The 26,852-nt window shown below is 41.3% G+C and overlaps 1 protein-coding gene across 1 annotated transcript in view; it reads left to right on the top strand.

Moving 5' to 3' along the window:
* The window catches only part of gal3st3 (galactose-3-O-sulfotransferase 3), a 32,436-nt gene extending 8,344 nt beyond the window's left edge, over positions 1 to 24,092 (top strand). The window contains exons 2-3 of the mRNA XM_051428916.1: positions 17,065 to 17,167; positions 18,484 to 24,092. Coding sequence (XP_051284876.1) covers positions 17,085 to 17,167; positions 18,484 to 19,810 — 1,410 coding nt within the window. The 5' untranslated portion in view covers positions 17,065 to 17,084 and the 3' untranslated portion in view covers positions 19,811 to 24,092. The remainder of the gene's footprint in view (positions 1 to 17,064; positions 17,168 to 18,483) is intronic.
* Positions 24,093 to 26,852: the final 2,760 nt, after the last annotated feature.

Here is a 26,852-nt window from a genome sequence, read left to right as displayed (position 1 = left end):
ACTACAAACTGTGCTAGGCCAAAAAGAACGTTAATCTTGCGATAAAAAAATTGACGCCATTAAAATGGGTTTGCGTTAAAGCCGTTAATAACAGGTTTAACTGACAGCGCTAATATATATTCAATGTTTTTTAATAATGCATGTGACTGTAATTAATGACTGAAATAGTTATTTATTCGTTTTGATAGTAATTAGCACCATAATATATGCAGAATGTAGTTTACTTCATTTTTAGGGGAAATTCGGCTTTGGATTGGGCTTCGGCCCAAATCTGCTTCTGTGGTTCGGGCTGACACCAAATCTTTTTGGGCTCAGTTCAGGTTGGGCCTGATTTTTCGGGCCCAATCAAATCTCTAACTTAGAGACATTGTTAAACAGAGGTCATACAGGGAAGGAAACACCATCAGCTAGATGATCGAACAGGTTTAACTTTTAAGTTACTTGAAAATGCAACCAACGTTGTAATAAAGTACATATCTAACCCCAATCTTTACCTTAAATTTAACCTAAATCCAAGATTAACACAGTCCCATTGGTGACCTCAGCGCTTCATACACAAGACCTTTCTTCCTAGTTTCGTGCCTTAGAGGTATTTTTATAATATCACAGATTTCCCAGCATGATGAAATGTTGGAGCAGGGTGAAAGCAATGTTTAAATCTAATATTTCCACAGATGTTTGGGATGCATGTCAGGTCTGGCAGTGGCTGGTGCAAACAGGTCACAGACAGGGTTGAGCTAGATCTAACCCTAAAACAAAGTTTTAACCGTCAAACTCACCTTTTAAAGAGGCCAAAATGTCCCCATATTCCAAAAATATTCTCATTGTCGAGCTCTAAAACATCATGGTCCTCACAAAGACAGAAGAACCAAACAAAACACACACACACACACGTACACAATTGGAAGCAGGCATGGCACAGAAACACAGTAAATACAGGTGTGCAAGCTGTCCGATATACACATTGGCATATCCACACACTGACTGTACACACAGACACGTACATGGCAGGCACAAATACACGTCATATCATATACAGGCATAGGCGCAGACACACACACGTGAGCATAAAAGCAGGTCACGACACGCTAACACCCCCCACCTATCTACACACAAAACACACTCTTTTCTCTCCAAAACACATTCCCCTTTTCTTACTTTTCCTGTAACACACATCACTATCAGTTTGTCCGACTGACTGCAAAGTAGTCTGGGTGTTTGGTTGAGATGCTCGAGCGGCGTGTGAAATCTGATTACAGTCTTACACAGCTTCCCTCAGCGACAGGAGGGCGAGCACAGTTACTGCCGCCTCACTTGCCCAGTCTGCTGCCCTCCACCCGATATTGCTTTTTATATTTGTGGGTCTCCCTGGCCCTACATCACTACTCTGTTATGGTGCTACAAGGTGGACCAGTGGTTAGATAGACTCTCCTGTAGCTGAAAGGTCACTTGATCCCTGCAACAGGCGACGCGTGTTCTGATAAGTTGGTCTGGAGCAAGACAACATTTTAAAGGAAAGTGCACATAGGGCATATTCCTGTGGATAATGTTTTCCCACCGCAGTTATAATTTTAAGGGAAAATACTATGTTAGCTTAGAGCCAAACAGAGTCTTCATTCAAGAGATTCTTTAAAGACAATATATCAGATAAGACAAACAGTAGCCTCAAAAGATCAGGACAAATGGAGCCCTAAGATGTTATGTTTTGAGACACGTGCAGCATTTTCTTGATTTGTTTTGCATCAAAATTCTTAGTAATCTTCAAAATGGGGGGGTCTGATTTCAGGCAGAAGCAGGCTTTACATTTTTAGGTGGTGACTGTCGAATTTGTTGGCAGAAATTACGATTGTCTCTGGCTGATTTTGTCAGCTGTACATTAATTAAGTTAATTTTATAAGTTTGCAATTAACCTTATATAGGAGTTGGCTGAAAATGCTTTGTCCAGGTAGCCAAATCTTTTTCCCCAGGATGGCGACGTTATGACCCGCCCTAAGTTGCCTCTGATTTTCTTGAACTTGTTGTCTTAATTGGTTTGGTTAGGTTTAAGAATGAGGAGTGTGACTGGTGCAGGTTAGGGTAAGAACGTCGGGGTATGCCAATCAAATCCAGAGAAGGGCAAGTCATAACTTCACCATCCTATATAAGAGCAGATAAACACACTGTTTATTGCATTTCCTTACACTTTATTAAATCTTTTTTGTTTGTTTTGGAAACCATCATCTGGACTCATAATGTACAGAATCACTCTGACTACAACCACATGCTGCTTTAGTATGTGAAGAAATCCAAAGCCTGCCATGCTTTGCAGGAAAGCAACACATTTGAACATTTGCCGATATTTGTTTTAGTCAGTCATGGTCCGAGCAGTGTAGCTTTATTAGCACCTCACTGAGTTACTACAATTACAGTTTCCGCATTTCTGCATTCATTGAAGGAGGCAAGCAAATTACTGCAAATTTAATGTAGAAGGCATTTTACCATGGAAATAAATGGGTAGAAAGGACATTGCCAGTCGCAGCAGTTGGCTTCTTTGCTGTCAAACAGGGAAGAGAAAATAAACCATGTGGACTGCCACATTTGTTGGATGTGGAAGTTTTGTCTTTTAATCCTTCTCTGGTTTTTTTGTCCTCCATCATTTCGACGACCTTCTGTCCACATATTTTCAACACGTTTGTCTCTCATCTTTGTGATTATGTGCCTTCTGAGTATCTGTTTTTCCACCTTCTGTGTTCCTTTTTCACACACAGTGCTTTATTTTCAGTGATGCAGTGATACATTCAAATATACACTCCAGCCTAATCTGTAAATATAAGCACTGACAGTTATATTTTCATTGCAGTTTTATATTTTTATTTTTATGTAACTCAGTTTGGTCTCACCTCATTTACTTCAGTGTATGTAAAGACATTTTTTATACATTTGAAGGATTCACAAATAAATAACAGGTCAGCCAGCCATCCTTCTTCCCGCTCTTGCAAAAAAAAAAGCCAGACTTATTTTCTATCTTGTCTCTCTTCTTTTTTTCCCCTCCTCATTCCATTCTCGCCTCTCTCTTCCCTCTACACCAAAGTTACGCCGCAGGCAGCGTGCCATCTGCTTTTGACATTTTTAGAATGAAGAGAACTTGTGAGAAGAGCGTGTTTATTGTTCCATTGTGGTTAATTATTCATTCTCCGGCTCTCCGTTTGGAGCGGTCGGCTATCTGGAGGCATCGCCCAACACAAAGCAGGACTGACACTCTGTGAAGAATCTGGAATTTGGAATCCGTCGTTCCGATTCTGTTCTGCTCCGGTCAGGAAGTGACACCAGAATGAGACCCTCTTGTTGTCAGTCCAGCAGTTATCCTTTGACCTCTCTGCTATGCTGAGTGCCAGAGCTGAGCCTAAACAGCCGCATTGGGCCTGGGCGACACATTTACAACAAGCCATCTTATGTCGAACCACCAGCCACAAGCTAAATTCAAAGTCCGCAAGCTTAATAATTTACTTTTAAACATTTGAAATGAGCAAATCAGTTATTTTTTCTTTCATTCGTTTTGATATTACTTCAAGTGAAGTTATGCAGTATGACATTAACAGCAGAATCTATTTTGCATTCTCTCTCCTAAAGGACGCCATCCCAGGCAACACACACTAAATATAACACCAGCTTTCTTCTGATCCCACCTCCAAATGAGTGTAAAAAGGGCGCAGAAGAAGAAACGCTCTAAAACCAATGAAACATACAGTAGGATTCATGAATGACTGGCTGAGCTGCCAGTCAAGACAGCTTAAACTAGCACAACAAAAGCATAACATTTGTGTGATATATATAAAGTGTGTATACATATATTTGATGTCAAATGTAACCCTCAAGTAAATTCAGTTCAGCTTTTGTCTTTTATATTCACTGCCAGTCCTGAGTGAAACACCGCCCGCTATTAGCCCGTTCAAATCAGAACTGGACTTCCTTTCTGCCTCTTCCTCTCACTAATTACTACACGTACATCCTGAGACATCGACCACAAGATTATGGTTTATTTGCTTTTTAATTTCCCAGTTATTACCGCAGACACAACCAGAATTAACAGGGGACCTCTATTCTATCAGTATGATAAACGGGTGATTTGCTAGCTTCAGCGATAATCAACAAACTAGACACCCAATTAAGCCCATTTGACCCAATCATAATTGGGTATGAACGAGGACGCCGCCTTCTCAAGCGGCATCTAATTGCTTGCAGGGATATCCACTATTAGAGCGATGTTTTATTGATCTAGTATGCATTGATCTTGCTTATTGCTGCTTGCACGGGGGCTTATCGGCTCATTAGCCTATGTTGTGTTTGTAAATGCAGCAATGTGGGTGTAAAGCTAGCAAGGGTTAGGGTTCAGCATCAGGGATAATGGCATCCACTTTCAAGAACAGCTTGATTGCATGTTTCCCTGCCATTAGGACAATGGCAATGTGTTCAGTCACCCGCAGCACAACAGTGGCTGTACAGTAGCAGCTATGTGAATATCCCAACTGTATGAATCTTAACATGTAAAATATTGTCTTAACCTCACACACTAATGAGATCAGGGGGCGTCGTAGTGAGGAAAAAAGTGTCACTGAAGACCCCAACGTGGAGAGGGCCTTCAAAAACTCTGGGACTGAAAAATCCGATGCGGAGGACTTCATAGGGAAAGCAGCTGTTGACAAAATTCTTCCAGAAGAAAGGAGAGAGGACTCTGGCAGGATTTCAGAATGATTTAATATAGCCAGGGGCAAGACAGGCCTAAGAAAGGCTGAGATTTGTTTTTGGGGCCCTCTCCTCCCCAGTCACTCAATAATATAATCAGTAATATTGTTTGGAAAGACAGTTTAGAAATTGCCAAATGTTTACCTACTAAATCATAGAAAAATCATAACACTTGTTCATTTTAAAGCTGCAGTAGATAACTTGTATAAAAATAACTTTTTGTCATATTTACTGAAACTTTTACTATATCCTAGTTGTAGTACATAAGACAGACAATCTTTGAAACAATCAGGCTCCTCTGGCTCCTCCTAGTGCTCCTAATGGCATTTGTAAGTATCCACCGGGCCTGAATGAAAACAACCAATCAGAGCAGAGAAAGACAGTTGATTGTTGAGTCTCACTCCCACATCGTCAAATACAGACACTTTGGGAGACTCAGCAATCAACTGTCTTCAAGCCACCAACTCAAATCATCTAAGTCTGAACTGATTATAAAATCAAGCATTTTTGCTCATCACACAGTGTTTTTAAAAAAAAGATTTAAAAGACTCTGACGTCCACCAAAAACAGCACTGTAGGAACACCGCAATGCCGCCAGATAATCAGTTTTATGCTTTACAGAATACACTAGTGGGAAAAGGGTACATCAAAGACCTAAATATGCTGTATAACAGTAAATTACTGATAACCCTTTAACCACAGAAGCCTGTGTTTACCTGTTGAGTCAATTATTTGTACAGGTGTGAAGAACAATATATTAAAAAGGGTAGGGGGTCCATTGATGCTGCATATATATGGGGGCCCAGATGTGATCAATAAATTGGGATAATCTTTTATACATGGGCAGGCCAGCTGTGTCAGGCAGCCAAAAGTGGAGTTGTGCAGTTTATGTTTGCTGTGTACAACTTAACATGATATGTCCTTAAAATGCATATAGATGATATCTGGTGATTAGTGCATCCTTAAATACTCACTTATTAATGAATTATTAATTAATCCACAGTCTTACATGCCTCTGGATCCATTTTGTAGGCTTTTTTCTTTTCATACTAATCACCACAGACCACCCTGTCTGTCTGTCCACTTCAGTAGCATTTGCAACCGCCTGATGAAAGCCGACAAGCTTTTTATACAAGCTTGTACATATTCCACTGTGGTGCTGAGGAGCCTTTAATGTTCCTGCTGTCTCCTAACGTGACAGCGTCTTTGCTTAATTGCAGCATGCAGGCAGCTTTTTTGGTTTTCTGCTCTGGTGCTGGCAGAATCAAAGCCTTCTGGGTTAAGATACTCCCAGTGGGGGATTTTGGTAAAGGGTTGAATGCTGAAGATATACAGTAACTCTGAGAGAAGCTTGTGTGTTTAGGTTCATAAATCTGGCTCGTTTGTCATGCTGATGAAGTGGGGCCTTCTCTTTTATCTTTAGCGAGAAGGGAAAAAAATCCAAGCGGCACACTGCAGCAGAATAAACTGTCATCCAATAAAAGCAGGAACACAAAATAGGCTGTGGTCCAAACGAACCTGCTGGATGGCTCAGCTCCCTCAGCTCTGTGCTAGTAATTGGTGCCGGGCTTAAGTACAGAGCAGTGGCACAGGGACCTTTGTAAAAAAAAACCTACAATTGAAGTTCTGTCAAAAGAGCAACAAAAGCAAAGAGTGTTCGACACCCTGGTTAGCTCAGTTGATGTCGACTCTCCAGGTCGGGCCAGTCAGAGCGGCAGGAAGCTGTGATTTTGTCTGCTGGAGGTGCTTTAGGGCTTTGCCTCAGAACATCAAATTAATTTGGCAAGGAGGAAGCCAGAGTCTTATGTAAATGAACAGCTGAGTTGCAAAAGCACATTGCGTTCCCTGAGCAGAATATGAATGCAGATAAATAAAGAGGAGGGAGTGATATTTTGAAGTACACACAAACACACGTACATATACACATCATCACCCCCCGCTGGATTGAACTGTACACATAAACACGCACACTCACCGCTCGCCCCAAACTGAAGAAGCGGAACAGCAACCTTATGAGTGTTTCAGAGTGCTCATGAGCCAAATTGCTTTTTTATTTTTCAGTGGCGATTGAGGCGTCATGTAGAAGCTCGCATGAGTGACAAAGTGTAGCGGCCTGCTAGATTAATTAGAAACCTCTCGATTGCTCATTTCTAGCCGAGGCCTAGAGAAAACTCAAGTGGTCGCTTCTGTTGTTTAAAAATGATGAGCCTGCATCACTGGTGCTGGAACTGGGGGAGGGGGGCAACCAGACCTCTTGTTTTTTTAAGCTAGAGTGAAGATACTGGTATCAAATTAAACCAGAAGACCTAAGGAAAATTGGCTATATGGGTACCCATGAGTCTCCCCTTAATAAACATGCCCACTAATCCTATTCAGTTTTGGGCAAAAACCATGCAGTTGTTTTGTATACAGTATAAATTTGTTTTTTTCACCTAGTGCGCTTGAATGTTTCTATATACTGGGGTCCATAAACAGTAACGGAATTGCATAAATTCGGTATGACTGGAAAGCTGAGACCCTCGTGGATTCAATGAGCCAACTGTATTGATGTGTGCTGATGTGTGCTGATGTGTCGTCATGTGAAAAAGGATGGAAATGGTAAACCCCACAGCTGTCAAATCACTACGTAAAGTGAGCGTGAATGTTGGATTATTGGTTTTCAGAAAGTTACAGAAATTCAAACATTACTCCCCACCCCAATCTGAAGCTTATCTTGTTAAAAAAACATATCAGCCGCTGTTATTATTCAGACATAATCACAAAAACGCTGTTGAGGCAAAGCGCAACACATCCCAGTGTGTTTACATGCAAAGAGAAGGAACAGAAGATGTACTTGTCATTTGACTTCGCCAAAGGGAACATTGTCTCGCTGATGTTTTCTGTCTCTCCCTCTTGTTCTCTCCCTGGATTTGGCTTAAAGCGTTTGCCGGTAAGAAATTATCTAAAAGGGTTTCATCAATAAGCACACAAGTACAAGGCCTGATGTTGATTCTGCCCGCTCAATCAGTCTCAGCCCTCTTTCATTTTCTCCTTCCATGTTCTCTTGTTCACTGTTTGTCTTTCATCAGATCTCATCTTTCCCTCTCGCTGCCTCTGTTCTCCTTCTCCTCCCCGATCTCACCCTGTCTTTCACTCACCCTATTCTCTCCCTCTGTTCTCTCCCTCTCCGCCGCACTCTCATCACTCTCTCTGGGGGGTCATTTAGGGTGAGATAAAGCCTGTATCTGAGGGTCCACAGGGAGTCTACCCTGCAGACAAGTAATGATCCAGACACTCTCAGGCGCACTCATGCACACACACACACATGCGAGCGAACACAGCTGCGTACACGTACATTAACATACATGTGCGAGTACAGACATGCACTCAATTTGATTCTCTTTCTCTGCGTCTCTAACAGGTCCAGGAACAGGGTGGGGCAGATGCTTAAAAAGCACCACAGGGACACTGGCCAGAGAGCCGTGGCTGCCTTTGCTGTTAAGATAAAGGGTTAGAGGGTAGAGTGATGGAGAGAGGAAAAGCCCAGTGGAGAGGAGGAAGAGAAGGAAGAGAAGGGGAAGTCAGTGAGGTGCAGTTCAGATTAAAGTAATGAGGATTGGAGGGAGACCGTGGGGAGAGAGCGATAAGAGAAAGAGTCTGTGCACGGCTGGAGACAGAAGCTGTGATGTTCTTCGACTCAAGGCTCCCACAAAATAAGAAGTGTTTGATTCACACTGATGCAGCACCGTGTCCATCGGCAGCTCGCGTTGAGCTCCATCCTCTAAATCATAAACTCTGATTATTACGCACCCAGCTGCTTCTGGTCTTAAATAACAACAAATTGGAAACAAACTAACCTGAAACAAAATGCATATAGTTTTTTTTTTTAAATTAGGCAGCAATGTAAAGCATCTTACAGAGCACTGAAGCATATTGAATGCTAATGAAATTAGTTTTGGGTTCACTGCTCAAAAAGGCAAAAACAAGGATGACAAAGTAAATTAAAACAGTTCAGTGATTTCACCATCCAACCATATCAGCCACAGCAGTCATTTCATCCTCTAATGTGATATTTGCAAGGTATTCATATTTCATTGGCCAACACAGTGAGTTGTTGGCTGATACGTCATTGTGTTGTTAATTTGTTAAACCTTTTTTTGCTGGACAACTTCTAATTTCTCTGTCATTCTAATGTTCTAATGTTGTTTGCCCTAGCTCTTTCACTGTCAAGGCCTCAGTATACTTTTTTCAAAACAGACCAAACACAAATATAACAGTGTGTTCATGTAGGACCCCATTGGTTTGAGTAAAAAGCTGTTTTAGGAAGGTTTTCAGGGCATTTAACTCTGTGATACAGTCATCACTGCAGGTTATATACACAGTTTTAATGCTGCTACAACAGAGGAGAATCTCTATCTGCTTGACTTTGGATGACTTCCTGATATTGCCTTAATGTACCCATCTGACCCTAGTATGAAATAGGTTTAAAAATATCTCTTCTGGGAACATCTTTGACTTCACCAAATGGCATAAAGTGAATGGGTGGAGCAGCAGAGGGGCAGGCGAGGAGGCACGACTGTAGAAAATAATTTCAAGCCTCATATCTCAGATTGATTTTGAGGATTTCAGAGATAAAGCCTCAGACGTAAGCAAACAGCCTTCCTGGAAAATGAACGGATTTCTTAGATCGCCCAGAACAGCCTTTGAGGATTTCTTAGAACTTAACGGTTTTCATTCACCCTCCCCCCACTTCTGATTTATACAGTAGCTCTCCACAGTGTGTTTCATAATTTAAAAACAGGTCTTAGCATTTCACTGCCCCACTCTTGAGTAAATCCTCAAATCATTAAGAAAATAAAGTCTTTGTCCTTGAGCCGTAATTCATTGGCAGCTGCAGATGTTAATGGAAAGACACATTTCTGTATCAGGCTGCAGCTGTTATCAGCACAACCTCGTCCAGTTGGTGTTTCTTTTTTTTCCCAACAAGGTTACCTTGTGAAATTCTACTCCTTTAAGGCAAAGTCAAGCCTGAGTCACTGCACCTTGTAAATAGTAATAATCAGATGTGATACCTATTGATCCCTGCAGGGGAAAATTGTTGGGCTACACTGTTAGGTCAGACCTCAGGGTCAACTGCCCCTGAGCTGAGAGGGATCCAGTGTCTTGCTCAAGGACTTTAAAACGTACCTGTAGTTTTATTCTATCCAGCCATACAGATAGCTATGGTTATGTTTGTCAAGGTTATGAGAGAGAATGGATTTTTATTTAAAATAAACTAGCATTTCCCACATTGCTGTTGAAGGGCAGCACTAATGCTAATGTACCCCTCGGGTCCGAGAGCTGACTGCGTGCGTGTGTTAGTTTGTATCTATACACAGTGTTAGATGATGGTACGTCGGGCTTTGCCCTTGGTCTCCCGCAGCAACAGTCATCCTGTTACTGATGGCCGGACTGTGGGTCATCTCCCTGGTGGCTGGGCCCTGAACAGCTGTGTGTGTGTGTGTGTGTGTGTGTGTGTGTGTGTGTGTGTGTGTGTGTGTGTGTGTGTTGAAGAGGGAAAAGGGGAGGGGGGCAAGCTGACATATGTGCATAGGATATCATTTGTCATGGCTTGGTATGCTGGCTGGTTTGGACGCACAAAGACGCACACATCATTTGATAACAAGGTGGGAATTATAGCTCACAAATTGAATAAAATATGGGGGCTTTAAGTCTAAAATGTGCGTGTTATTTTTCTTAAAGCCTACAGATCATTTAAGGGTATAAAAGCCCCTTAGGAGAGGTCAAAGGTCATCATATGAGATCAGTACAGATGACAAGATCATACAGCGAAGCAGCTGCTGTTGCGCTGGAGGACAGAGCATGAAGCTACCTTCATACGCTCATTAGATTGTGGTCAGCTGTGTGTATGGATGTGTGCACGTGTGTGTGCCTGGGGGGGTAAATGTGTGTGTGGTGAACATCTGTGTGTGCCAGTGTAAGTGTGTGCAGATTATAGCTGTGGTTTTGTTCCTGGATCATATAGTGCATGTTGGGTTTTGCTGGTCTGTGTTATTTTCTTTCTGTCAGTGTGTGTTGTGTGTATTTTCTGGCTTTGAATTGTAATTCTCTATTTGTTTGTCTCACTGCTTCAGAGCCAGGGACTGTGACACTCACCCCGGGTTCGAAGTTAACAGGAGACAAAACTCTTTTCAAAACTTCCTCCATTCTTTTTCATTGACTCATAACAACATTTTGGAGATACCACATTTTCGCACGGCAGCAGAAGCGAAAAAAAACAAAAGACCTCTGGGAGAGATGGAGGCAAACTGACAAAAAGAAAAGAGTCAGAAGGAAAATAAGTGCAGGGGGAAGAGGGGAAATAAAGATTGAATCACCTGCGGGGAGAATTTAAGAGAGATGTGAGAATAATTCCTTCAGAGATCTCCATCTGAAGACACACGTTTGTAAGCAGGCAAAGCCACACACAGAGGCTCCAGGGCACACAAATAAGCTCAAATCCAAAATGTCACCCGTACAGAAACTAGTCACTTATTCATGTAGGGGAATGCAAGATGAAATTAACTGCCAGTTATTGGAAAAAAGTTATGTGATGTCAACAAAAATCTGTTCATAAATATTATATTTATTCACTTGTGGTGAAAATTGTTTTCTGTTAGCTCAGGGTGTATCTTAAATAGAGCGTAACTGATGTATCGGCAGGCCAGTATTATCAGCTGATAATGGCTTATCATCACAGATACGACAAACAAATTACAGCATGTAAATGTTTCATAGGCTGCTTTTATTTGCAAGCCTGTTGTCAGATCACTTTATACACCAATCATTTGTTTTGGTAAAAGCATTTTGAGGTAATGGCTGCCTGGATTATGTTCACTAGCTACATGTTTTATTTGACAGAAGTGCTACATTTGTTGCAGGCAGGATGTCGGGGTAGCTGTACAAAGCGTAGGACTTTGACACCAGACACCAGGGATGTGGTTAGGTTTAGACAACAAAGCTCTTTGGTTAAGGTTAAAGATTATGGTTTCAGTTATATGTTAGTAATGGGGATAGTATAGGAAAACAAGTGAAATGCATTGTAAGTGAACATTTTGCTGATATGGTGGATTACGCATTGCATTGCTGTTGCAGATTTGTAGTATATAAACATAACTTCAAGGAGACAGGGATGACTTTTATTTTACGTATCAAAGTGCAATATATTTGAGTTTTTATTGAATAATAAAATATTCTCAGTAGCAACTTTAAAAGTCCAGTATTTGTTGGGCTCTAGTCGTAAAACACTTAAATGCACATGTGCTCTGGCTCAGTTTTAATCACCCTCCTGCACTATGTTGCTAACCATATGAGAGTGACTAACTTTTGCCTCCTAACCTTTTACCCCTGAGTCCCAAACATTCAAGTAACCAGCGAATGCTCTTATTTAAAATCTTTGGCGAGTGACCACGATGTAAAACGGATAATCCACTCTGAGGTCTGCATTAAAGGATTACTTGAAATCCTCCGCTGAGGACGCTGCACATCAGGTGGTTCTTTACCTTCATGTCATGTGTTGAAATCCTTTAAAACATACACCTCCTTGTGGATTATCCATCATTTAATCATTAAATCAATACACAAATAAGATAAGGTATCCCTTCTCCTGTCTGTCTCCTTTTTCTGAAATCATTGTCCACGTACAGGGGGGGATCGGGTGTCCTCTCACTTTGCTTTCATATCTGCAGCGATCGTAAGAGAAACCTAATCAGACCATTATAATTAAAGAGGCCAGAGTGTTGGTGAAGAAGGAGGAGAGGGGAGGAGGAGGAGGTGAAGGGAGGAGAAGATGGCAGCAGAGAAGGAGGAGAGGTCGAGTCTGTCTACTGAAAGCCACTTAAATCCCTTTCTTATTAACTCTCTGTGACACATGATCTACCTCCATCCCCTCACACACACACACACACACACACACACACACACACACACACACACACACACACACACACACACACACACACACACACAAGGCTACGAACCAGCTCCTCTAACCCCCCCCCAAATAGCTCCAGCATCTCTGCTGCATGGTTCCATTGTGCTAACGATGTCGTATCAGTGCCGAGCACCAGCTGCAGCGCTGCATTTTACTGCATCCCACTACTGTGTGAATCAGGGTGGATCAGTCCGTGCTTTTCATTAATGCTTCATTCAAAACAGTTACAGTGACATTTTCCTATGCAAATGAGACCTAACCTTGAGTCAAAGAGGCCAGTGTAACTAAATGTAATTGACCAACCTGGAAGAGGTGACATTTTCTAGGATAATAATGAAAAGTTCATCCTGTTCCACTTCATGCAAGTGTTTCTGAGGAATGTAAGGATGTTGGAGTTAGGCACGAAGCTGTGATAGTTTTATTACAATTTGGGTCTTTTTTCATAGTTTTGGCCATCATATCTGATAATTATAACAAGATTATACCCACCTAAATAATTGAGAGTGACGACAGCATCAGTCATTTCAGCAAATGCCCCAGAACGATGTTTATGTTCAATAATTTGAGCAAAATAGGAAATAAAGTGACATCATTATAGAGTGATAAAGTCTGTGTGGGGAGGATGTTGGGTTGGTTGAATGTGTCAACAAAAGGTTGAGACGATAACACAGGAGACAACTTTTCCAGTTTCCAACCATCAGTCGATGTTGGTTTCTTTTAAACATGACTACGATTAGGGTTGTGCAATATAATCAAAATCTCATATATATAGGTAATTGTATGTTCCAGTAATGATACATATCACGATATAGCACAATTTCTGCAAATTAAATGAGTAAATAGTTTATATAAAATGACCACATAGACAGGCCTATTTCTTGTTACATTTTTAGCAATAGTTACACAGGTTAAGGAACATTAAGATTGAACATGCTAGTGGATGCTGATGTTGGTCGGTCAGACCTTCAGTCCACTACTTTGGTCCAGAGTGAGATATCTCAACAACTATTTGATGGATTGCCATGAAATTTTTTAGACATTCATGGAATCCAGAGCATGAAACCTGTTGACGGAAACTGACCTTCTAGCACTACCTGCAGGTCAATTTCTTCCTACTTTTACAGCAAAATGACATTCCCACCAGCCTCAGCTCTACTTTGCGTTCTGTGCTAATTAACTAAGATGGTCAATATGGTAAGGAGGTATTCTACCTGCTTAGCATCACCATGTCAGCATCATCATTATGAGCATTTCAGCATTTTACAGAGCGCCTAACATGGCTACGGACTCTTGTTTTCACCTTGCTTCGTTCGTGAGAATTTGACTGGATTATGTTTGCAGGCGATGTTTATTTGCTACAAACAGCCAATACACAGACAGTCAAGTTATTTTCACCCAGATCCTCTCTGTATTTCTCTTGCTTGATTTAGCCCTACAGCTTCTCTGCAACGTGCAATGTTCACACGGGTTTGTGCCACCTAGAGTGAATTTAGTTTGTTTATAATTACACCAACTCTAATATTCTCCTCAGTCTGGACACACCTTTAGGGTTTTCTTTGCTGTTTGCTGCCCCACCCCTTTTTGAATACAAAGAGATCTGATAATATAGCGGCTGAGGTGAAATGTTTTTCAGCGATTACGTCCTGGCAGAGATTTCAATCTCCTCCTGTCTGTGTCAGGTGATTAACAGTAAGGAGAGGATGATGTGACGAGAGCACAGATATGAAAACGCTCGACTCAGGCACGCTGAAATAGAAATAAAGCAGAAACTGTGGCAGAACCACATTAAGGTGTCATATTTAATGCGATGGATTATCCAGCTCAGGCAATTTTCAAGTCACTGGAGGTTGTTTTTCATGCGGTGCAAGATATAATGGCAGCAAATGACTTCTACTTGAGGGGGGGAAACATGAACACAAATATCTCCGACTACTCAGACTGTGTTAAGACTGTTAAGAAAAACAGGGACAATGTAAAGGAGAAAGGATGCATATTTTAAAAAAGGACATTTTATTTATTAAAGAGTATGAAGGAAACATTTTCTGAGCCTTAAAAGTGCCGCAAGTTGTGCTGAATCTGGCCAGAATCTTCTCTAAAAGCTGATGTGTACTTGTAGCAGAAAACAATTTGGGCATGCTATATATAAAAAGATACTTTGGTAGAAGAACTAAGCCCTGCACTTAGAGCCAAACTGTGTTTTTCAAGGGTTTTGCTGGGTGAGCTTTTTTAAGGGCTGAAATTAGTTTGAAATATGATGATGTATTGCCTTTAGAAACAGTCTGAATTTCCTTGTTTCACTAGTTAGGGATGATGCAAATGAATACATTTACATGAGGGATTAATGTGTTGTTTTCCTAAGGACTGACTTAAAATTTAAGTGATTTAACAAGCAAAAATACTAAACAAGTGTCTGGTTTCAACTTTGCATATGTGAAGAATAGCTGGTTGTTGTTTGTTGTGTTTTTTTTGTTTGTATTATGTCATTGCAAATAAAATCTCTTTGGATTGGGATGTAATGAAAATACCTGTGGTTAAATGGATTAGTTAGGTTAGATTCTGCGTCATTGTTTGTACTGTTACCCTCTCAGAGTTGTTGTATCCCTCTTTCATTAATCTGGAAGCAATCAGTATAAAGTTCCTCGACTTTTTACTCAAAAATTGAACAATATAAGATGCTATTGTGGTTGGATTATTGGGGCCATCAGTAGGACAGAGGACATACTGTATTGACACTGACAAAAGATTAACTAGCCAAAAAGCAAATTGTGTCTACAACAATCTGTGCATCAATTAGTGTGAGAGCATTAGTGCCTGTTTAGAATCAGTGAAGGCTTAGTGTTTTTGTGCATTTGTGTGTGTTTGCGCACATCCCTACTGAGCCCAACCACCGAAGCAGCACAATCCCAGCTGCTCAAGTGGAATGTCAGTATTCATGTTTCTCTCTTAATCTTCAATAATGAGATCAGCTGTCAATTCTTCACTGAATGATTAATTATTATTATTTGGGAAACATATATCTTGATCTTACTTAGAACCCGGGGCTAATTTTTCTTCACTACTCTTTGTTGTTACACCGTTTTAGTGGTTTTTATTGTGACTTATTATTCATTAATGATCCTGCAAGCCAGATTTCCATTTTTTAACAGTTGGTTTAGAAATAAAATGCATTGAATTGATTAAAACATTATGCTGAAATTTAAATTAGACCATTTACAAAGTTTTGGGCCAAATATTTAGATAACTTATTAATGGTTTTGAGTCATCATTAAGTAAAAAATGCCACACATTTCTCAAATGTAAGGATTTGCAGTTTTTCTCTCTTTTATATGATTGTGTATTGATTTATTTTGGGATTTTGGTCAAAGAAGACAAGCACTTGACATTTTTATTTGATTTGAAAGCAAACTACATGACTCTAAATCAAAATACCAATATGTCTGGCCAGATTTAACGCTTATTTTACTCCCATACCAAAGTCCTTGTCTGTGCAGCAAACCCTTAATGATCCCGTTTATTTGAGTGGGTGGCAGTAACACTGCCATGGTCACTGGTTTCCTGCTGGGACCATCCAAGCTCAAAATTGATGCACTCATGCTCCTCCACCATGATTCGGATAAAAGCATCCACCAAACGGAGCATGCAGTGTAAAATACGGCTGCCTTGAGTAATGTGAGCTGACTTTCATGACTGTTGGCATGTGTGTGTGTGTGTGTGTGTGGACGGTGACAGGACAGTGTAATCAAGGAGAGAGACGTCGGCCGTTGTTATGCAAGTGAGATGCCGTCGAGAGAGGCTTGGACTCCTTCCCAGGTTCCATTGCTGTCGTAGCGTTTTGGCGGCGCGGGTCAAGTGACACGGGGAGTTTCTGTCACAGAGCACTCTCACTGTGAAGTGCTGTTGGTTTTTCACATATGCATGTCCCTCATTACTGACAGGACCTAATGCGTGGGGCCATCTGTCCAGGGTGTGAGCCAAGAGAATATAAAAGAGTGTAACAGTGAATGTGACTATTACAGCTGTGGAAGGTAATGAAGGTATCATTCACTGTATTATTACAGAGTGACAAAAGCCAAGCCTCACTACCCTCTCCCGCTAATGGATCCTAGCCATTATTTGCTGAATAAATCCTCCTCATCGTATCAGTCTCTTCCCTTTTTCTTCCTGTCCTTCCACTTTTCACGTCTGCTTCCTTTCATCTTTTCTCCCTCTGAACCTTTCTCCTGTTTCCACTCTCGCTGCCTAATTCCCCATTTTTACCGGCGTGCTCCTTCTTCCTCGTCCTCATTTTCGCTTCCTCATTACACCTCCAGCTGCCGCCGTTCTCGTGCGTTCCTGCTCTACCTTCACCTATGTTCTCTATTCATCTCACTCTTCTTCTCTACCTCCCACAGTCCCAGTGAAGGAGAGAGAGATGTCGCAGAAGAAGATATTCCTGGTCTTCGTTGCCATCAGTACTGTCAGTCTTCTGCTGCACCATGGGGGCCACTTGAGCTGGTGAGTGATACATGCCCACACATATGCAAACATGCACTTGCTCTCATTATGTACCCTCTATATCTCTTTGAGTCCATATGGCACGAATAGCAATGAAAAGTCTGACAATGGCAGCTCCTGTCTTTTCCTTTTAAATACCAATTAACAGAGGGACTGGCTTATTATAATATGTATGGAGACTTTGTGTGCAGATACACTGACAAGTGGGCTGAGGGACCAATTATAAAAGTAGAAGGATTGTAGATCTTTGACTGTATTCTGTTCTTGTACTCCTTTCAACGTTAACGGTTTGCTCTTAAAACCTTTTCCCCCTTCCTGTCTTTACTGTCTCTTTTCAGTGAACTTTACTGTTATGCACTTCATCTCTCTACTTCTCAGACATTGTTTCAACATCTGACCCTTTAGCTCAGTTTCCACTGAATACTACATGCTGTAATACTGCAGAGTATTCAATATATACACTACTCACAAAAAGTTAGGGATATACCACTTTCGGGTGAAATTTCATGAAAATGTAAAAAGTTGATGCTACAGTGATATTATATCATGAAAGTAGGGCATTTAAGTAGAGAAGTTCAAATTAAGATCACCTGGAAAGGTTATAGTGCATTTTATGTACATTCTGAAATTTCATCCGAAAGCCGAATATCCCTAACTTTTTGTGAGTAGTGTATGCACCCAATGCTACATATTATTGGACTTTTCTGTGTTTTATATTTAGCTCCTTTGCTATGGTAAAATCGTATCATGAATATTCATTACATATGGGCTACAATGACACTGAAGGCACAGAAGTAAGTTTTCATACAGAATATTTTCTGTTTATTATAGTATTTTACTTGGTATACATTTTCAAAATCACATTGCAAATGCAAAAAATTGCCTACTGTAGTTTGAGTATGTAGCAGGGTTGGGGAATATGGCTGAAATCATCATTATCACAATACTTACAGTAATAATAGATATCACAATAAGGACTCACACATCAAAAAATCATAAATTAAGATTGAATAATCAATTTGCATCAGACAAAACTCTTTACATTTTTAACACAAAAACACATTTTTAGTAACAGCTGGGAATTCATTCCTTCGATATCATTTCACATTTCAGTTAGCTGGGAATTCATTCCTTCGATATCATTTCACATTTCAGTTAGCTGGAAAATCATTCCTTCGATATCATTTCACATTTCAGTTTCTTCCATTTTCTGTCCAGTGTCTCTAATGTCACCATTTTATGTGGAATAGCTACTCCTTTTTTTGGAGCTAATGGAGCTTCAAATACATTATTACACTTTCTTTTTCTTCTTCCAGGACCATGGAGGCCTTCCACCTCGGTTGTCCTGCCCTCCGTTCCCACCCTGCCCCAGGCCTGAAACCTAAGCACACTAATGTGGCCTTCCTCAAGACCCACAAAACGGCCAGCACCACCATGCAGAACCTGCTTTTCCGCTTTGCAGAGCGCAACAACCTCACTGTGGCGTTGCCCGTGCAGGCCTGCAGCCACCAGTTCTGCTACCCGCGCTCCTTCACTTCTCACTTTGTCCACCCGCACACGCTACCGCCGAACATCATCACCAGCCACATGCGCTTCAACAAGGCAGAGCTGCAGCGTCTGATGCCCAATGACACAATATATATCACAATCCTGAGAGAGCCCGGCTCCATGTTTGAATCCTTGTTCAGTTACTACAACCAGTACTGTCAGAGCTTCAAAAGGGTCCCCAACGGCTCCTTGGAGGCTTTCTTAGAGGAGCCCTGGCGCTACTACCGACCCGATGAGAAGGACTCCATGTATGCACGCAACACCTTGGCTTTCGACCTGGGCGGAGACAAGGATCGCCCAGCAACAGATGTGGCGTATGCACGGGCCTTTCTGGCAGAGGTGGAGCGAGTTTTCTCCCTGGTGATGATTGCTGAATACTTTGATGAGTCATTGGTTCTCCTTCGCCATCTCCTCTCCTGGGATCTGGATGATATCCTGTATGTTAAGCTCAACATGCGGACACCAAGCTCAAAGCGGAGCCTGACACCAGGTCTTCCCTCAAAGATCCGTGCCTGGAATTCCTTAGACGCACTTCTCTACGACCACTTCAACGCCTCATTGTGGCGCCAGCTTTCAGCTCTGGGTCCAGCCTGTGTGGCAAGGGAAGTGCGACTCCTTCGGCGAGCCCAGGAGAGGCTAATGAGAAGTTGCTTCGGTGGGCGTATGCCGCTTCTCCGGTCAGCCGCCCAGATCAAAAACAAGGATCTCCGCCCTTGGCAGCCTAGTGGAAAAGTCGACATTGTGGGCTACGACCTCCCGGTAAATCTCAGCCGTGGGTTCTCGAGCCAGGCCCAGGAGCTCTGCCTCAAGCTCATCATGCCTGAGGTCCAGTACACACGGGTGCTCCTACGTTCCCAATCACTGCGCTACCGCCGAGGCTACCAGCTCCGGTCTCCACAGCAGTCACATCCCCTCCAGCAGCCCATACGTGCAGTCCTTCCTCGGCATCCTCAAGTGCAACGCAGTCAACTGCCCCCTGCAGCCCCTGGCCCTGCATCAGGAACAGGGTCCACCTCCACCTCAAAGCCCGTTGCAGGAACTGAAGGTCGGACCACAAAGTTAGGGCCTAATTCCTCACAGTCCCAGGCCTCATAGACTGAAAAATAGAGACTTGAATATAATCTGAGTGCCCAACAGACTGCATTGTTGTACCCATCCTGACCCTGAGATAATGCTGCTTGGTTGGTCGGGGGTGTTGGAAATAAGGGCGTCCTTGGGAAAAAAGTCCGGGTTCCTAAATCAATGTCTCTCCTGTCCCTTCCAGACAGAGTTTGTGGTAAAAATAAATGAGTGTAAAGGAGGGAAAGGGGGTTAGACATATCTGGACATGAACTTGAATCTCTCCCCTCTCTGGTCTGTGAAAAAGTATCCGGGTTGGCACACACAAGGGTGGGAGAAATCTACACTAGGACTCGTCTCAATTTGCACGCCTCTGCACGCCCAAACACAGCGGAGGGGAGAGGGTTTTAGGTGAAAGTGGTTCTTTGAAGCAAATCTGTTATGTGCGACCGGGACTCAATAGGGAAGCGGCGATATCGGGCCTATTGTCAGGCACAGAGTGGGCTTTGTGTGTATCACACTGTTATAGTATCATGTTTCTTGCTTTCATTCTCTGTTGCTCGAGCTCTCTTTTGCTCTCTCTCACTAACATATGCCATTTAAAGTCCTTGAGAGAGACATAATGACATAAAGGGATCAGCTGTCAGGCTTCCAAAAAGCCTCCTAAGAGGCCAGACAGACATTGAGATAACCTCAAAACCATTAATACAGCACAATCAACAACTCTTCTCTTCTTCTTCTTCTCTTACAAACTCTAAAGCCTAAAGCAATGGAGGGAGGGGGGGTTAAAAAGTGAGATTGACAGAAAGAGAGAGACCTTACCCAGAGGGTATGCCTAAAGACTGCTGGATTCTCACACAGAGACTGAACACACACATGAACTGTATCCCTTCAGCGGACTACCCCTCTGGCTTCTTCCCTGCATCCTTCTCTCCATCCTCTCATCCCTGCTGCTACCCTCTGGTCAGGCTCTTAAGCCAGAGAACAGTGCTCACACCTTGCTTTCTTCAACCCGGTTCACCCCTGATTCCGGTCCCCCTAAGACCCACAACTGACATCACATGTCACATTGTAGAGACTTTACGTTGATTCAAGGTTTCTGGATGTGGGGTTTTATTTTAATGTTGGGTGTTATTGCAATAAGACCTCCAGGCCTACGTTCTGTATGAAAGGCATGGATTTAATAACCTACCAGCAACCCCACGCCGCACACATTGGCAAAAACAAAAACGTAAAACAACTTGACAGGACAATGACTTGAAGCCTGTGGGTTTTGGCGTTTGAATATTTAATCGTCTCCTCTCATGGCCCTCCTATGGCCCATATTCTTAGGTTACACGGCCGTACATTTTCATTATGAATACGAGGAAAGGGCGAGAGCTGCTCATTCTGAACCCAGAAGCGCAGGAGGACAAAGCGAGAGTGTCGTTGTATGATGTTTAAAGCCTCACAAGGCTGGTGGGCCGGCTGGGTCGGCTGGGATCTTAAAATGTCATCACTTATCTCAGCTGTGATCCATTTTTAATGCATTCTCCTCATATTTAATGTGTCATTTATGTTCTTTTATTCCTATGATCAGCAGGGTACTGCTAAGTAACTTTGGGGCGGAGGAAGGATGTCTGTGTGTATTTGTGTGAGTGACTGTGTGTGTGTGTGTGTGTGTGTGTGTGTGTGTGTGTGTGTGTGTGAGCCAGGAAGTGGCTCTCTCTGCGTCATGTTGTATTTTTTTTCCATGGCCAGCCAAGTTGGCATGGCAACAAAAGGAAGTAATGTGTGTGAGATTTATTAAGACTATGTATTATTTATTATCGGGACATGAAGAGTCCCATTACTGTATTTTTAACAGTTATTTTTCATGAATGAAAAACTGTTCTTTGCCATCCAGTTAGTGGACCCTCATGTTCAGCATACCACTTCAGGCAACAGAGATGGAACAAGACATGTGGCAATGATGTAAAAAATTCATTCTATACATGTTTTACATAATGCACAACTACAGACCACTTCTGAAAACCGCACATCGAAACAAGTGTAGTCGCTTTAAAATTAATCTTTCATTTAGCCGTGTTTAAGTGCTCAACCACACAATGCTTTTGTGGTTGGAGTCTGTCGTGCTGTAGGTTACGATAATGAAAAACACACAAACCACTGCTGCTCTGACAGGAATGAAATGTGGAGCGGGAGGAAAGTGGTGGATAAACAGTTCTATGAAGTGACTGTGTATGAATATGTGAATTCAAAGTGTGCTTATCTGAACATACCGGGGAACCTCAGCTTTGAAAGCACGAGATGCACAGCAGTTTTTATTTATTTACTGGTATTTAGAATGTGTTCAGATATGTGTAACATTTCTTCAAGGTACAAACACTGTAAAAACGGCTCCACTCACTTTAAAGGATAAGGCTGGCATTTTTATATGTTTTTCTCACTGACAACAAATCCCACAAAAAGACCAAAACCAACAATGTGTACTGTCTGCCTGCCAACTTCCCTATTCTGTCAAGTGCATTGGTTCCTGCTGAAGATGTACATTTTTAAAAGCAGGTCACAAATATGTAGTTTAATTATTCAAAAAGGCTCCATAATTTACTAAAACTGCTGGGCACTAAATGTTAATCAAACAGTGGTCAATTGTGTATTTACAGCTGTGGATGAATATACATTTAGTGCATAAGAGACTATTTCTGCCATTTTTTAAATAACCTGCCCTAATTTTTTATAGTTTTTTTTTTTTTTTACAACAATGGACGATATATCAGGCTTTGACTTGCTAGTTGGTTCAATTCATTGCTGGGTTTGGTCTTTTCATGGGATTGGGTCACAGGCGGAGAAATATAGAATATCACCAACCTTATCCTTTAAATCAGTCTGATGATTATGCTGACCCTCAGTAATATGTGAATTAGTTTGAATTCAGCTGCTACGTGCCAGAATGCATTTTGGCTTTGAGTGAAACTCCTGAATTGCTTCAACCTGCTGTAAAATGACAAGAAAAAACTAAATATATGTGTTTGTCTGCTGCTCATCAAACATTTACTGAAACCTAAAGTGATCAATATTAAATGACTTAAATAAAATAATAAAACAATCATCTGAATAAATACAGTCCAAACATCTAATCATCAATCAAAACTGTGAAATAAAACTCAGCTGTTCACTTTTATTTCATATCAAAATGTCTCTTTTCAAAGCCTGCCTTTTTATTTCACACCATTTTTTTCTCAATGACCACAGTCATTTATTGTAAACGAGACAAGACAAAAAGGACAAAGGCGGCGAAGTAATTGGCTGTCGCTTGTGTTTGGATGATTAGATGGACACATTTTGGAGTAGGGACAGTTTGGAATAAAAACTGTTGGAACGAAGTAAAAATGACCAGACACAAACTGTAACTGTGAGACGAGGCAGGATGAAATAACATTGTATAACAAAAAGCTGAGTTTTAACATTTGGTTGGATTATTTCACAATTTCATGGTTATAACCTTATTATGGAGTTCAGGTACTGTCAGTACAAATGCATAAATGGGATAATAACCTAATGGTCAAATGCATAAATCAAACTGTGGTAAATACCGATAAATAAGCTAAAAAGTACAATCAGAGTAGGTATTTGAAAATACTCTTCCTCCCATGTGTGTGTCTGACTGGGAGCCAACCGAAAAATATTCTTTTATTTCCCCTCAACTGTTCATTTATGATCCATTTCTCCCTGGCTGTGAGTCTCTCTAAGTGCTCTTTTGATTGTACGAGTTGTTCGCCCGGCTGTTCTGCTTCTTGTGAGAGAGTTTCAGTAATGGTCATGCTGTCGTGTCTAAAGTGTCGGCTATTCTTCACTGAAAATGCCCGAGGGGCTGTAAAAACAGTATGCTAAAATCTCACCATCCTCACATTAGCTGCCCCTCCCTCTTTTTTTATTTTTAGTGTGACGCAAAGCTTTTGTGTTTTTTTTTGTTTTGACCAGAAAATGAAACTGGGCGTCTTTCTTTTTTGGGTCCCTGCTGAGATTTTATGTTGCAGGAGAATAAAATAGAAACAGTTTATCAACATTGGGTGAAAGTGGCATACTTGATAATTCTCTCACTGTATTTTCCTCTATTGCCTCTTTAATATGCTCATCATCTATTTCCATCCTCTGTTTATGGACTTATCTGTGAACTGAGAAGACTTTTCTTTCATTTTGGCGATTGAGTTGAAGAGTTTGGGGTGGGTGACGGGGCTCTGAACAAATGGCTAGCGACAATCAGAGCTAGGGGCCCCAAAGCTTTGTAGTGATGGGTGGTGAACGTGATGAATAAAGTTTGAATGATTTCAATTCATCTGCAAGTGAACGTGTTTTTTGTGTCTGCCATTTCTCTATTCAATGCAGATTTATTCAGATATGCACTGGCTTGAATTATTCTGAATATTAGAGCAATGCACACACACACACACACACACACACACACACACTCTTCATCAGCAGCAATACATAACACACAGCGGCAGTTGCTCAATTAAGATTCTGATTCTAAATGGTTTCTATTTCCCCAAAGACCCAAACCAGACATTTCAGCCTGCAATCAGTCGTTTGAAATTACCTCCATCCGGCACGCCTGCCTAAATGAATAGACAAATTGCTTCTCAGAGGGACAAAAACTAAATGCAAAGCGGTGTGTTTGATAGGAATGTGACTGAAGCAATCACGATGCTGTGTGCCCCTCTGCCTGTCTGTCATTATGACCTGCTGTTGCCATGGTGGCGCCTGCTGTGATGCGGCCCTCCAGACCAGCTGCCTCAGCAGCACTCCCTCATTCCTCTCACATCTTTGCCGCCTTTTTTTGTTGCTCTTATCTTTCATATAATCATGGTTAATTGTAAGCATCATTATAATAATTGCAGTAAATAATAATAATAATAACAACAACTACATAATGACCACAGAATGAAATAGCAGAAAGAGAAAGAACACATAACGAGGTTGTCAACAAACACTTAAAGTTCATTTCACTTCCCATTACTTACTTTAACTCTTTACTCCTGAGACAAACTGACTGCATGCATCTGCAAGTCAGGTGGTGCAGAGACATCCTTAATAGCATTTCATGGCAGAGTGACAAATACTAAACAACAATGTAAAGGAAGTTGAAAATAAAATAAACTTCCTGTGAGATTTTAGTATTACCCTTAATGTCCACTGCACTAGGCGCTCACACTACTCTTTCCTCCATTTTAATCAATAGAGTGCTGCAGGGATGTATTTTTGTAAGCCAACACGAAAGTTGGCATTGTCCTGGTACAAAAAAACTGTGGGATTTTTCTATTGGACTTCAGATTGTTGCAGAAAATAAGCTCTGTGACAAACAAATGTTTATGATACTAAAGTGCAATCAGCAGAATTAAAAAGCAATAGACGATCTACACCACGTTCCCATGACTTCAGTGTCACGACCACTAAACTTTCAACTTTTATTTAAATCCTGTAATTAAAATAGACAAGTTGGAAAGATTGAGTTAGAGTAGTTTGCAAGGGCACGAGTATGAACACAACGTGTCTGTGAATTTACCATCATCAAACTCTGTAGTCTCATTTAGTCACTTTTTTAAGACACATAAAAGCTTCAAGATTCACAGGTTTGGCATTTACTGACATAAAAAACAATTTAAAGAAACCCACTGACTTGCCACTACATTATGCAGTGGTGTCTGAAAACTAAGTCTCTCATTCAAGATGACAACCCTGAGTAAATGCAGGTTGTTGTTTTTTTTACCCTGATATGACAAATGCTACATATTATCAAATTGAAAAAAAAACATTATGACACTTGCTTTACATCAGCGTAGCATTAGACAGAAAGTAAAGCCTCTCTACACAGAAAACAGCTAACAAGAATGTCACAAAATGGCCACTCATTGGGGGTATCAGGCTACATGCTCTCACAACAACACATTTAACTCCCTAATAACACACAAACAAACACACAGCTGTTTACTGTGGATCATGCACTCAAATGCATTAAATCTCTTGTTAATGTATAAACCGTCTTTACACAAGGGCCTCTCAGACCCAAACAAACAAAATTCCCTCGCAACATAAAACCAGAATGAGACCTCAAACAACAACAATGCAACAAACACATAAAGACTTCTACTGAGAGAAATTCAAGCCCAAATACCCCACTAGAATGATTCCATTAATTCCATAACCATGTATTTATGTGTTGTGCCTATGCTGTTCTCTGGTGCAATTTATAGGATTATTCATTTTAAGTGCACAAGTGGAACTCTGGGTAAATTGAAGGTGGTGTATTGTTCTAGCTTAGCTCAAGTGTTTTGCCTTGATTGCACTATGATTGGGCCTAAAATGTCAGGCACCTATTTATCATCGAGGAGAAAGTGCATTTCCAGCCCTTATGTATTCCAGCTCTGACTCACGTTGCTGTAATCACAGAAAAAATAATGGCACTGGGGTTAAATAAGTTTACAATAATAGCCATGGGGTGAATATGGTTACTGTATGAAAAAGTAAAACTCCTTCCTTTGAGTCAACGGACAGATTGAAAGCAAACATTAGAAAAATTCCACCAAGGAATGTTGATGTTGTGTTTCTATCTTGATGTTGATCAGAGTGACACATTTGGTCGTTCAACTGCTCTCTGATAATGATCAATATACCAAACAAGCAGAGATGTGAACGCAAGAAATGGACTTGGGTCTGATTTAAATCACATAAATGAGGACTGCTCTAAAAATTGATTTACTTGAGACTTGATCATCTTAAGATTAGATTTGACTTCAGAGACCTGAAAGACTTGATATGGACTAAGCCCCATTGGTTAGAGACTTGAGTTGGACAAGCTGTAGACTTTGGAGTCTGGATCCCAAAAATAAGAACTTGAGACCTGACTTCTCTGTTACCTGATGTACTAAAGATGTTAGCCCCTAAAGACTTAATTTAACTTGGAGAGCATTCAAATCTCATGCATAAACCTGGAAGACCTTGCATCCTGACTTTGCCTTGACTGACTGGTGACTTTGACCTGCCCTTAATGAATCAAGACTTGCTTTGATAGACTTGAGTTGGACTTGTCTCAAAGAAC

This window comes from Dicentrarchus labrax, unplaced genomic scaffold (genome assembly GCF_905237075.1).
Source record: "Dicentrarchus labrax unplaced genomic scaffold, dlabrax2021, whole genome shotgun sequence".
NCBI classification, from domain to species: domain Eukaryota; kingdom Metazoa; phylum Chordata; class Actinopteri; family Moronidae; genus Dicentrarchus; species Dicentrarchus labrax.
The sequence above is the reverse complement of the archived record's forward strand: the minus strand, read 5'-3'. Positions and strand labels throughout refer to the sequence as shown.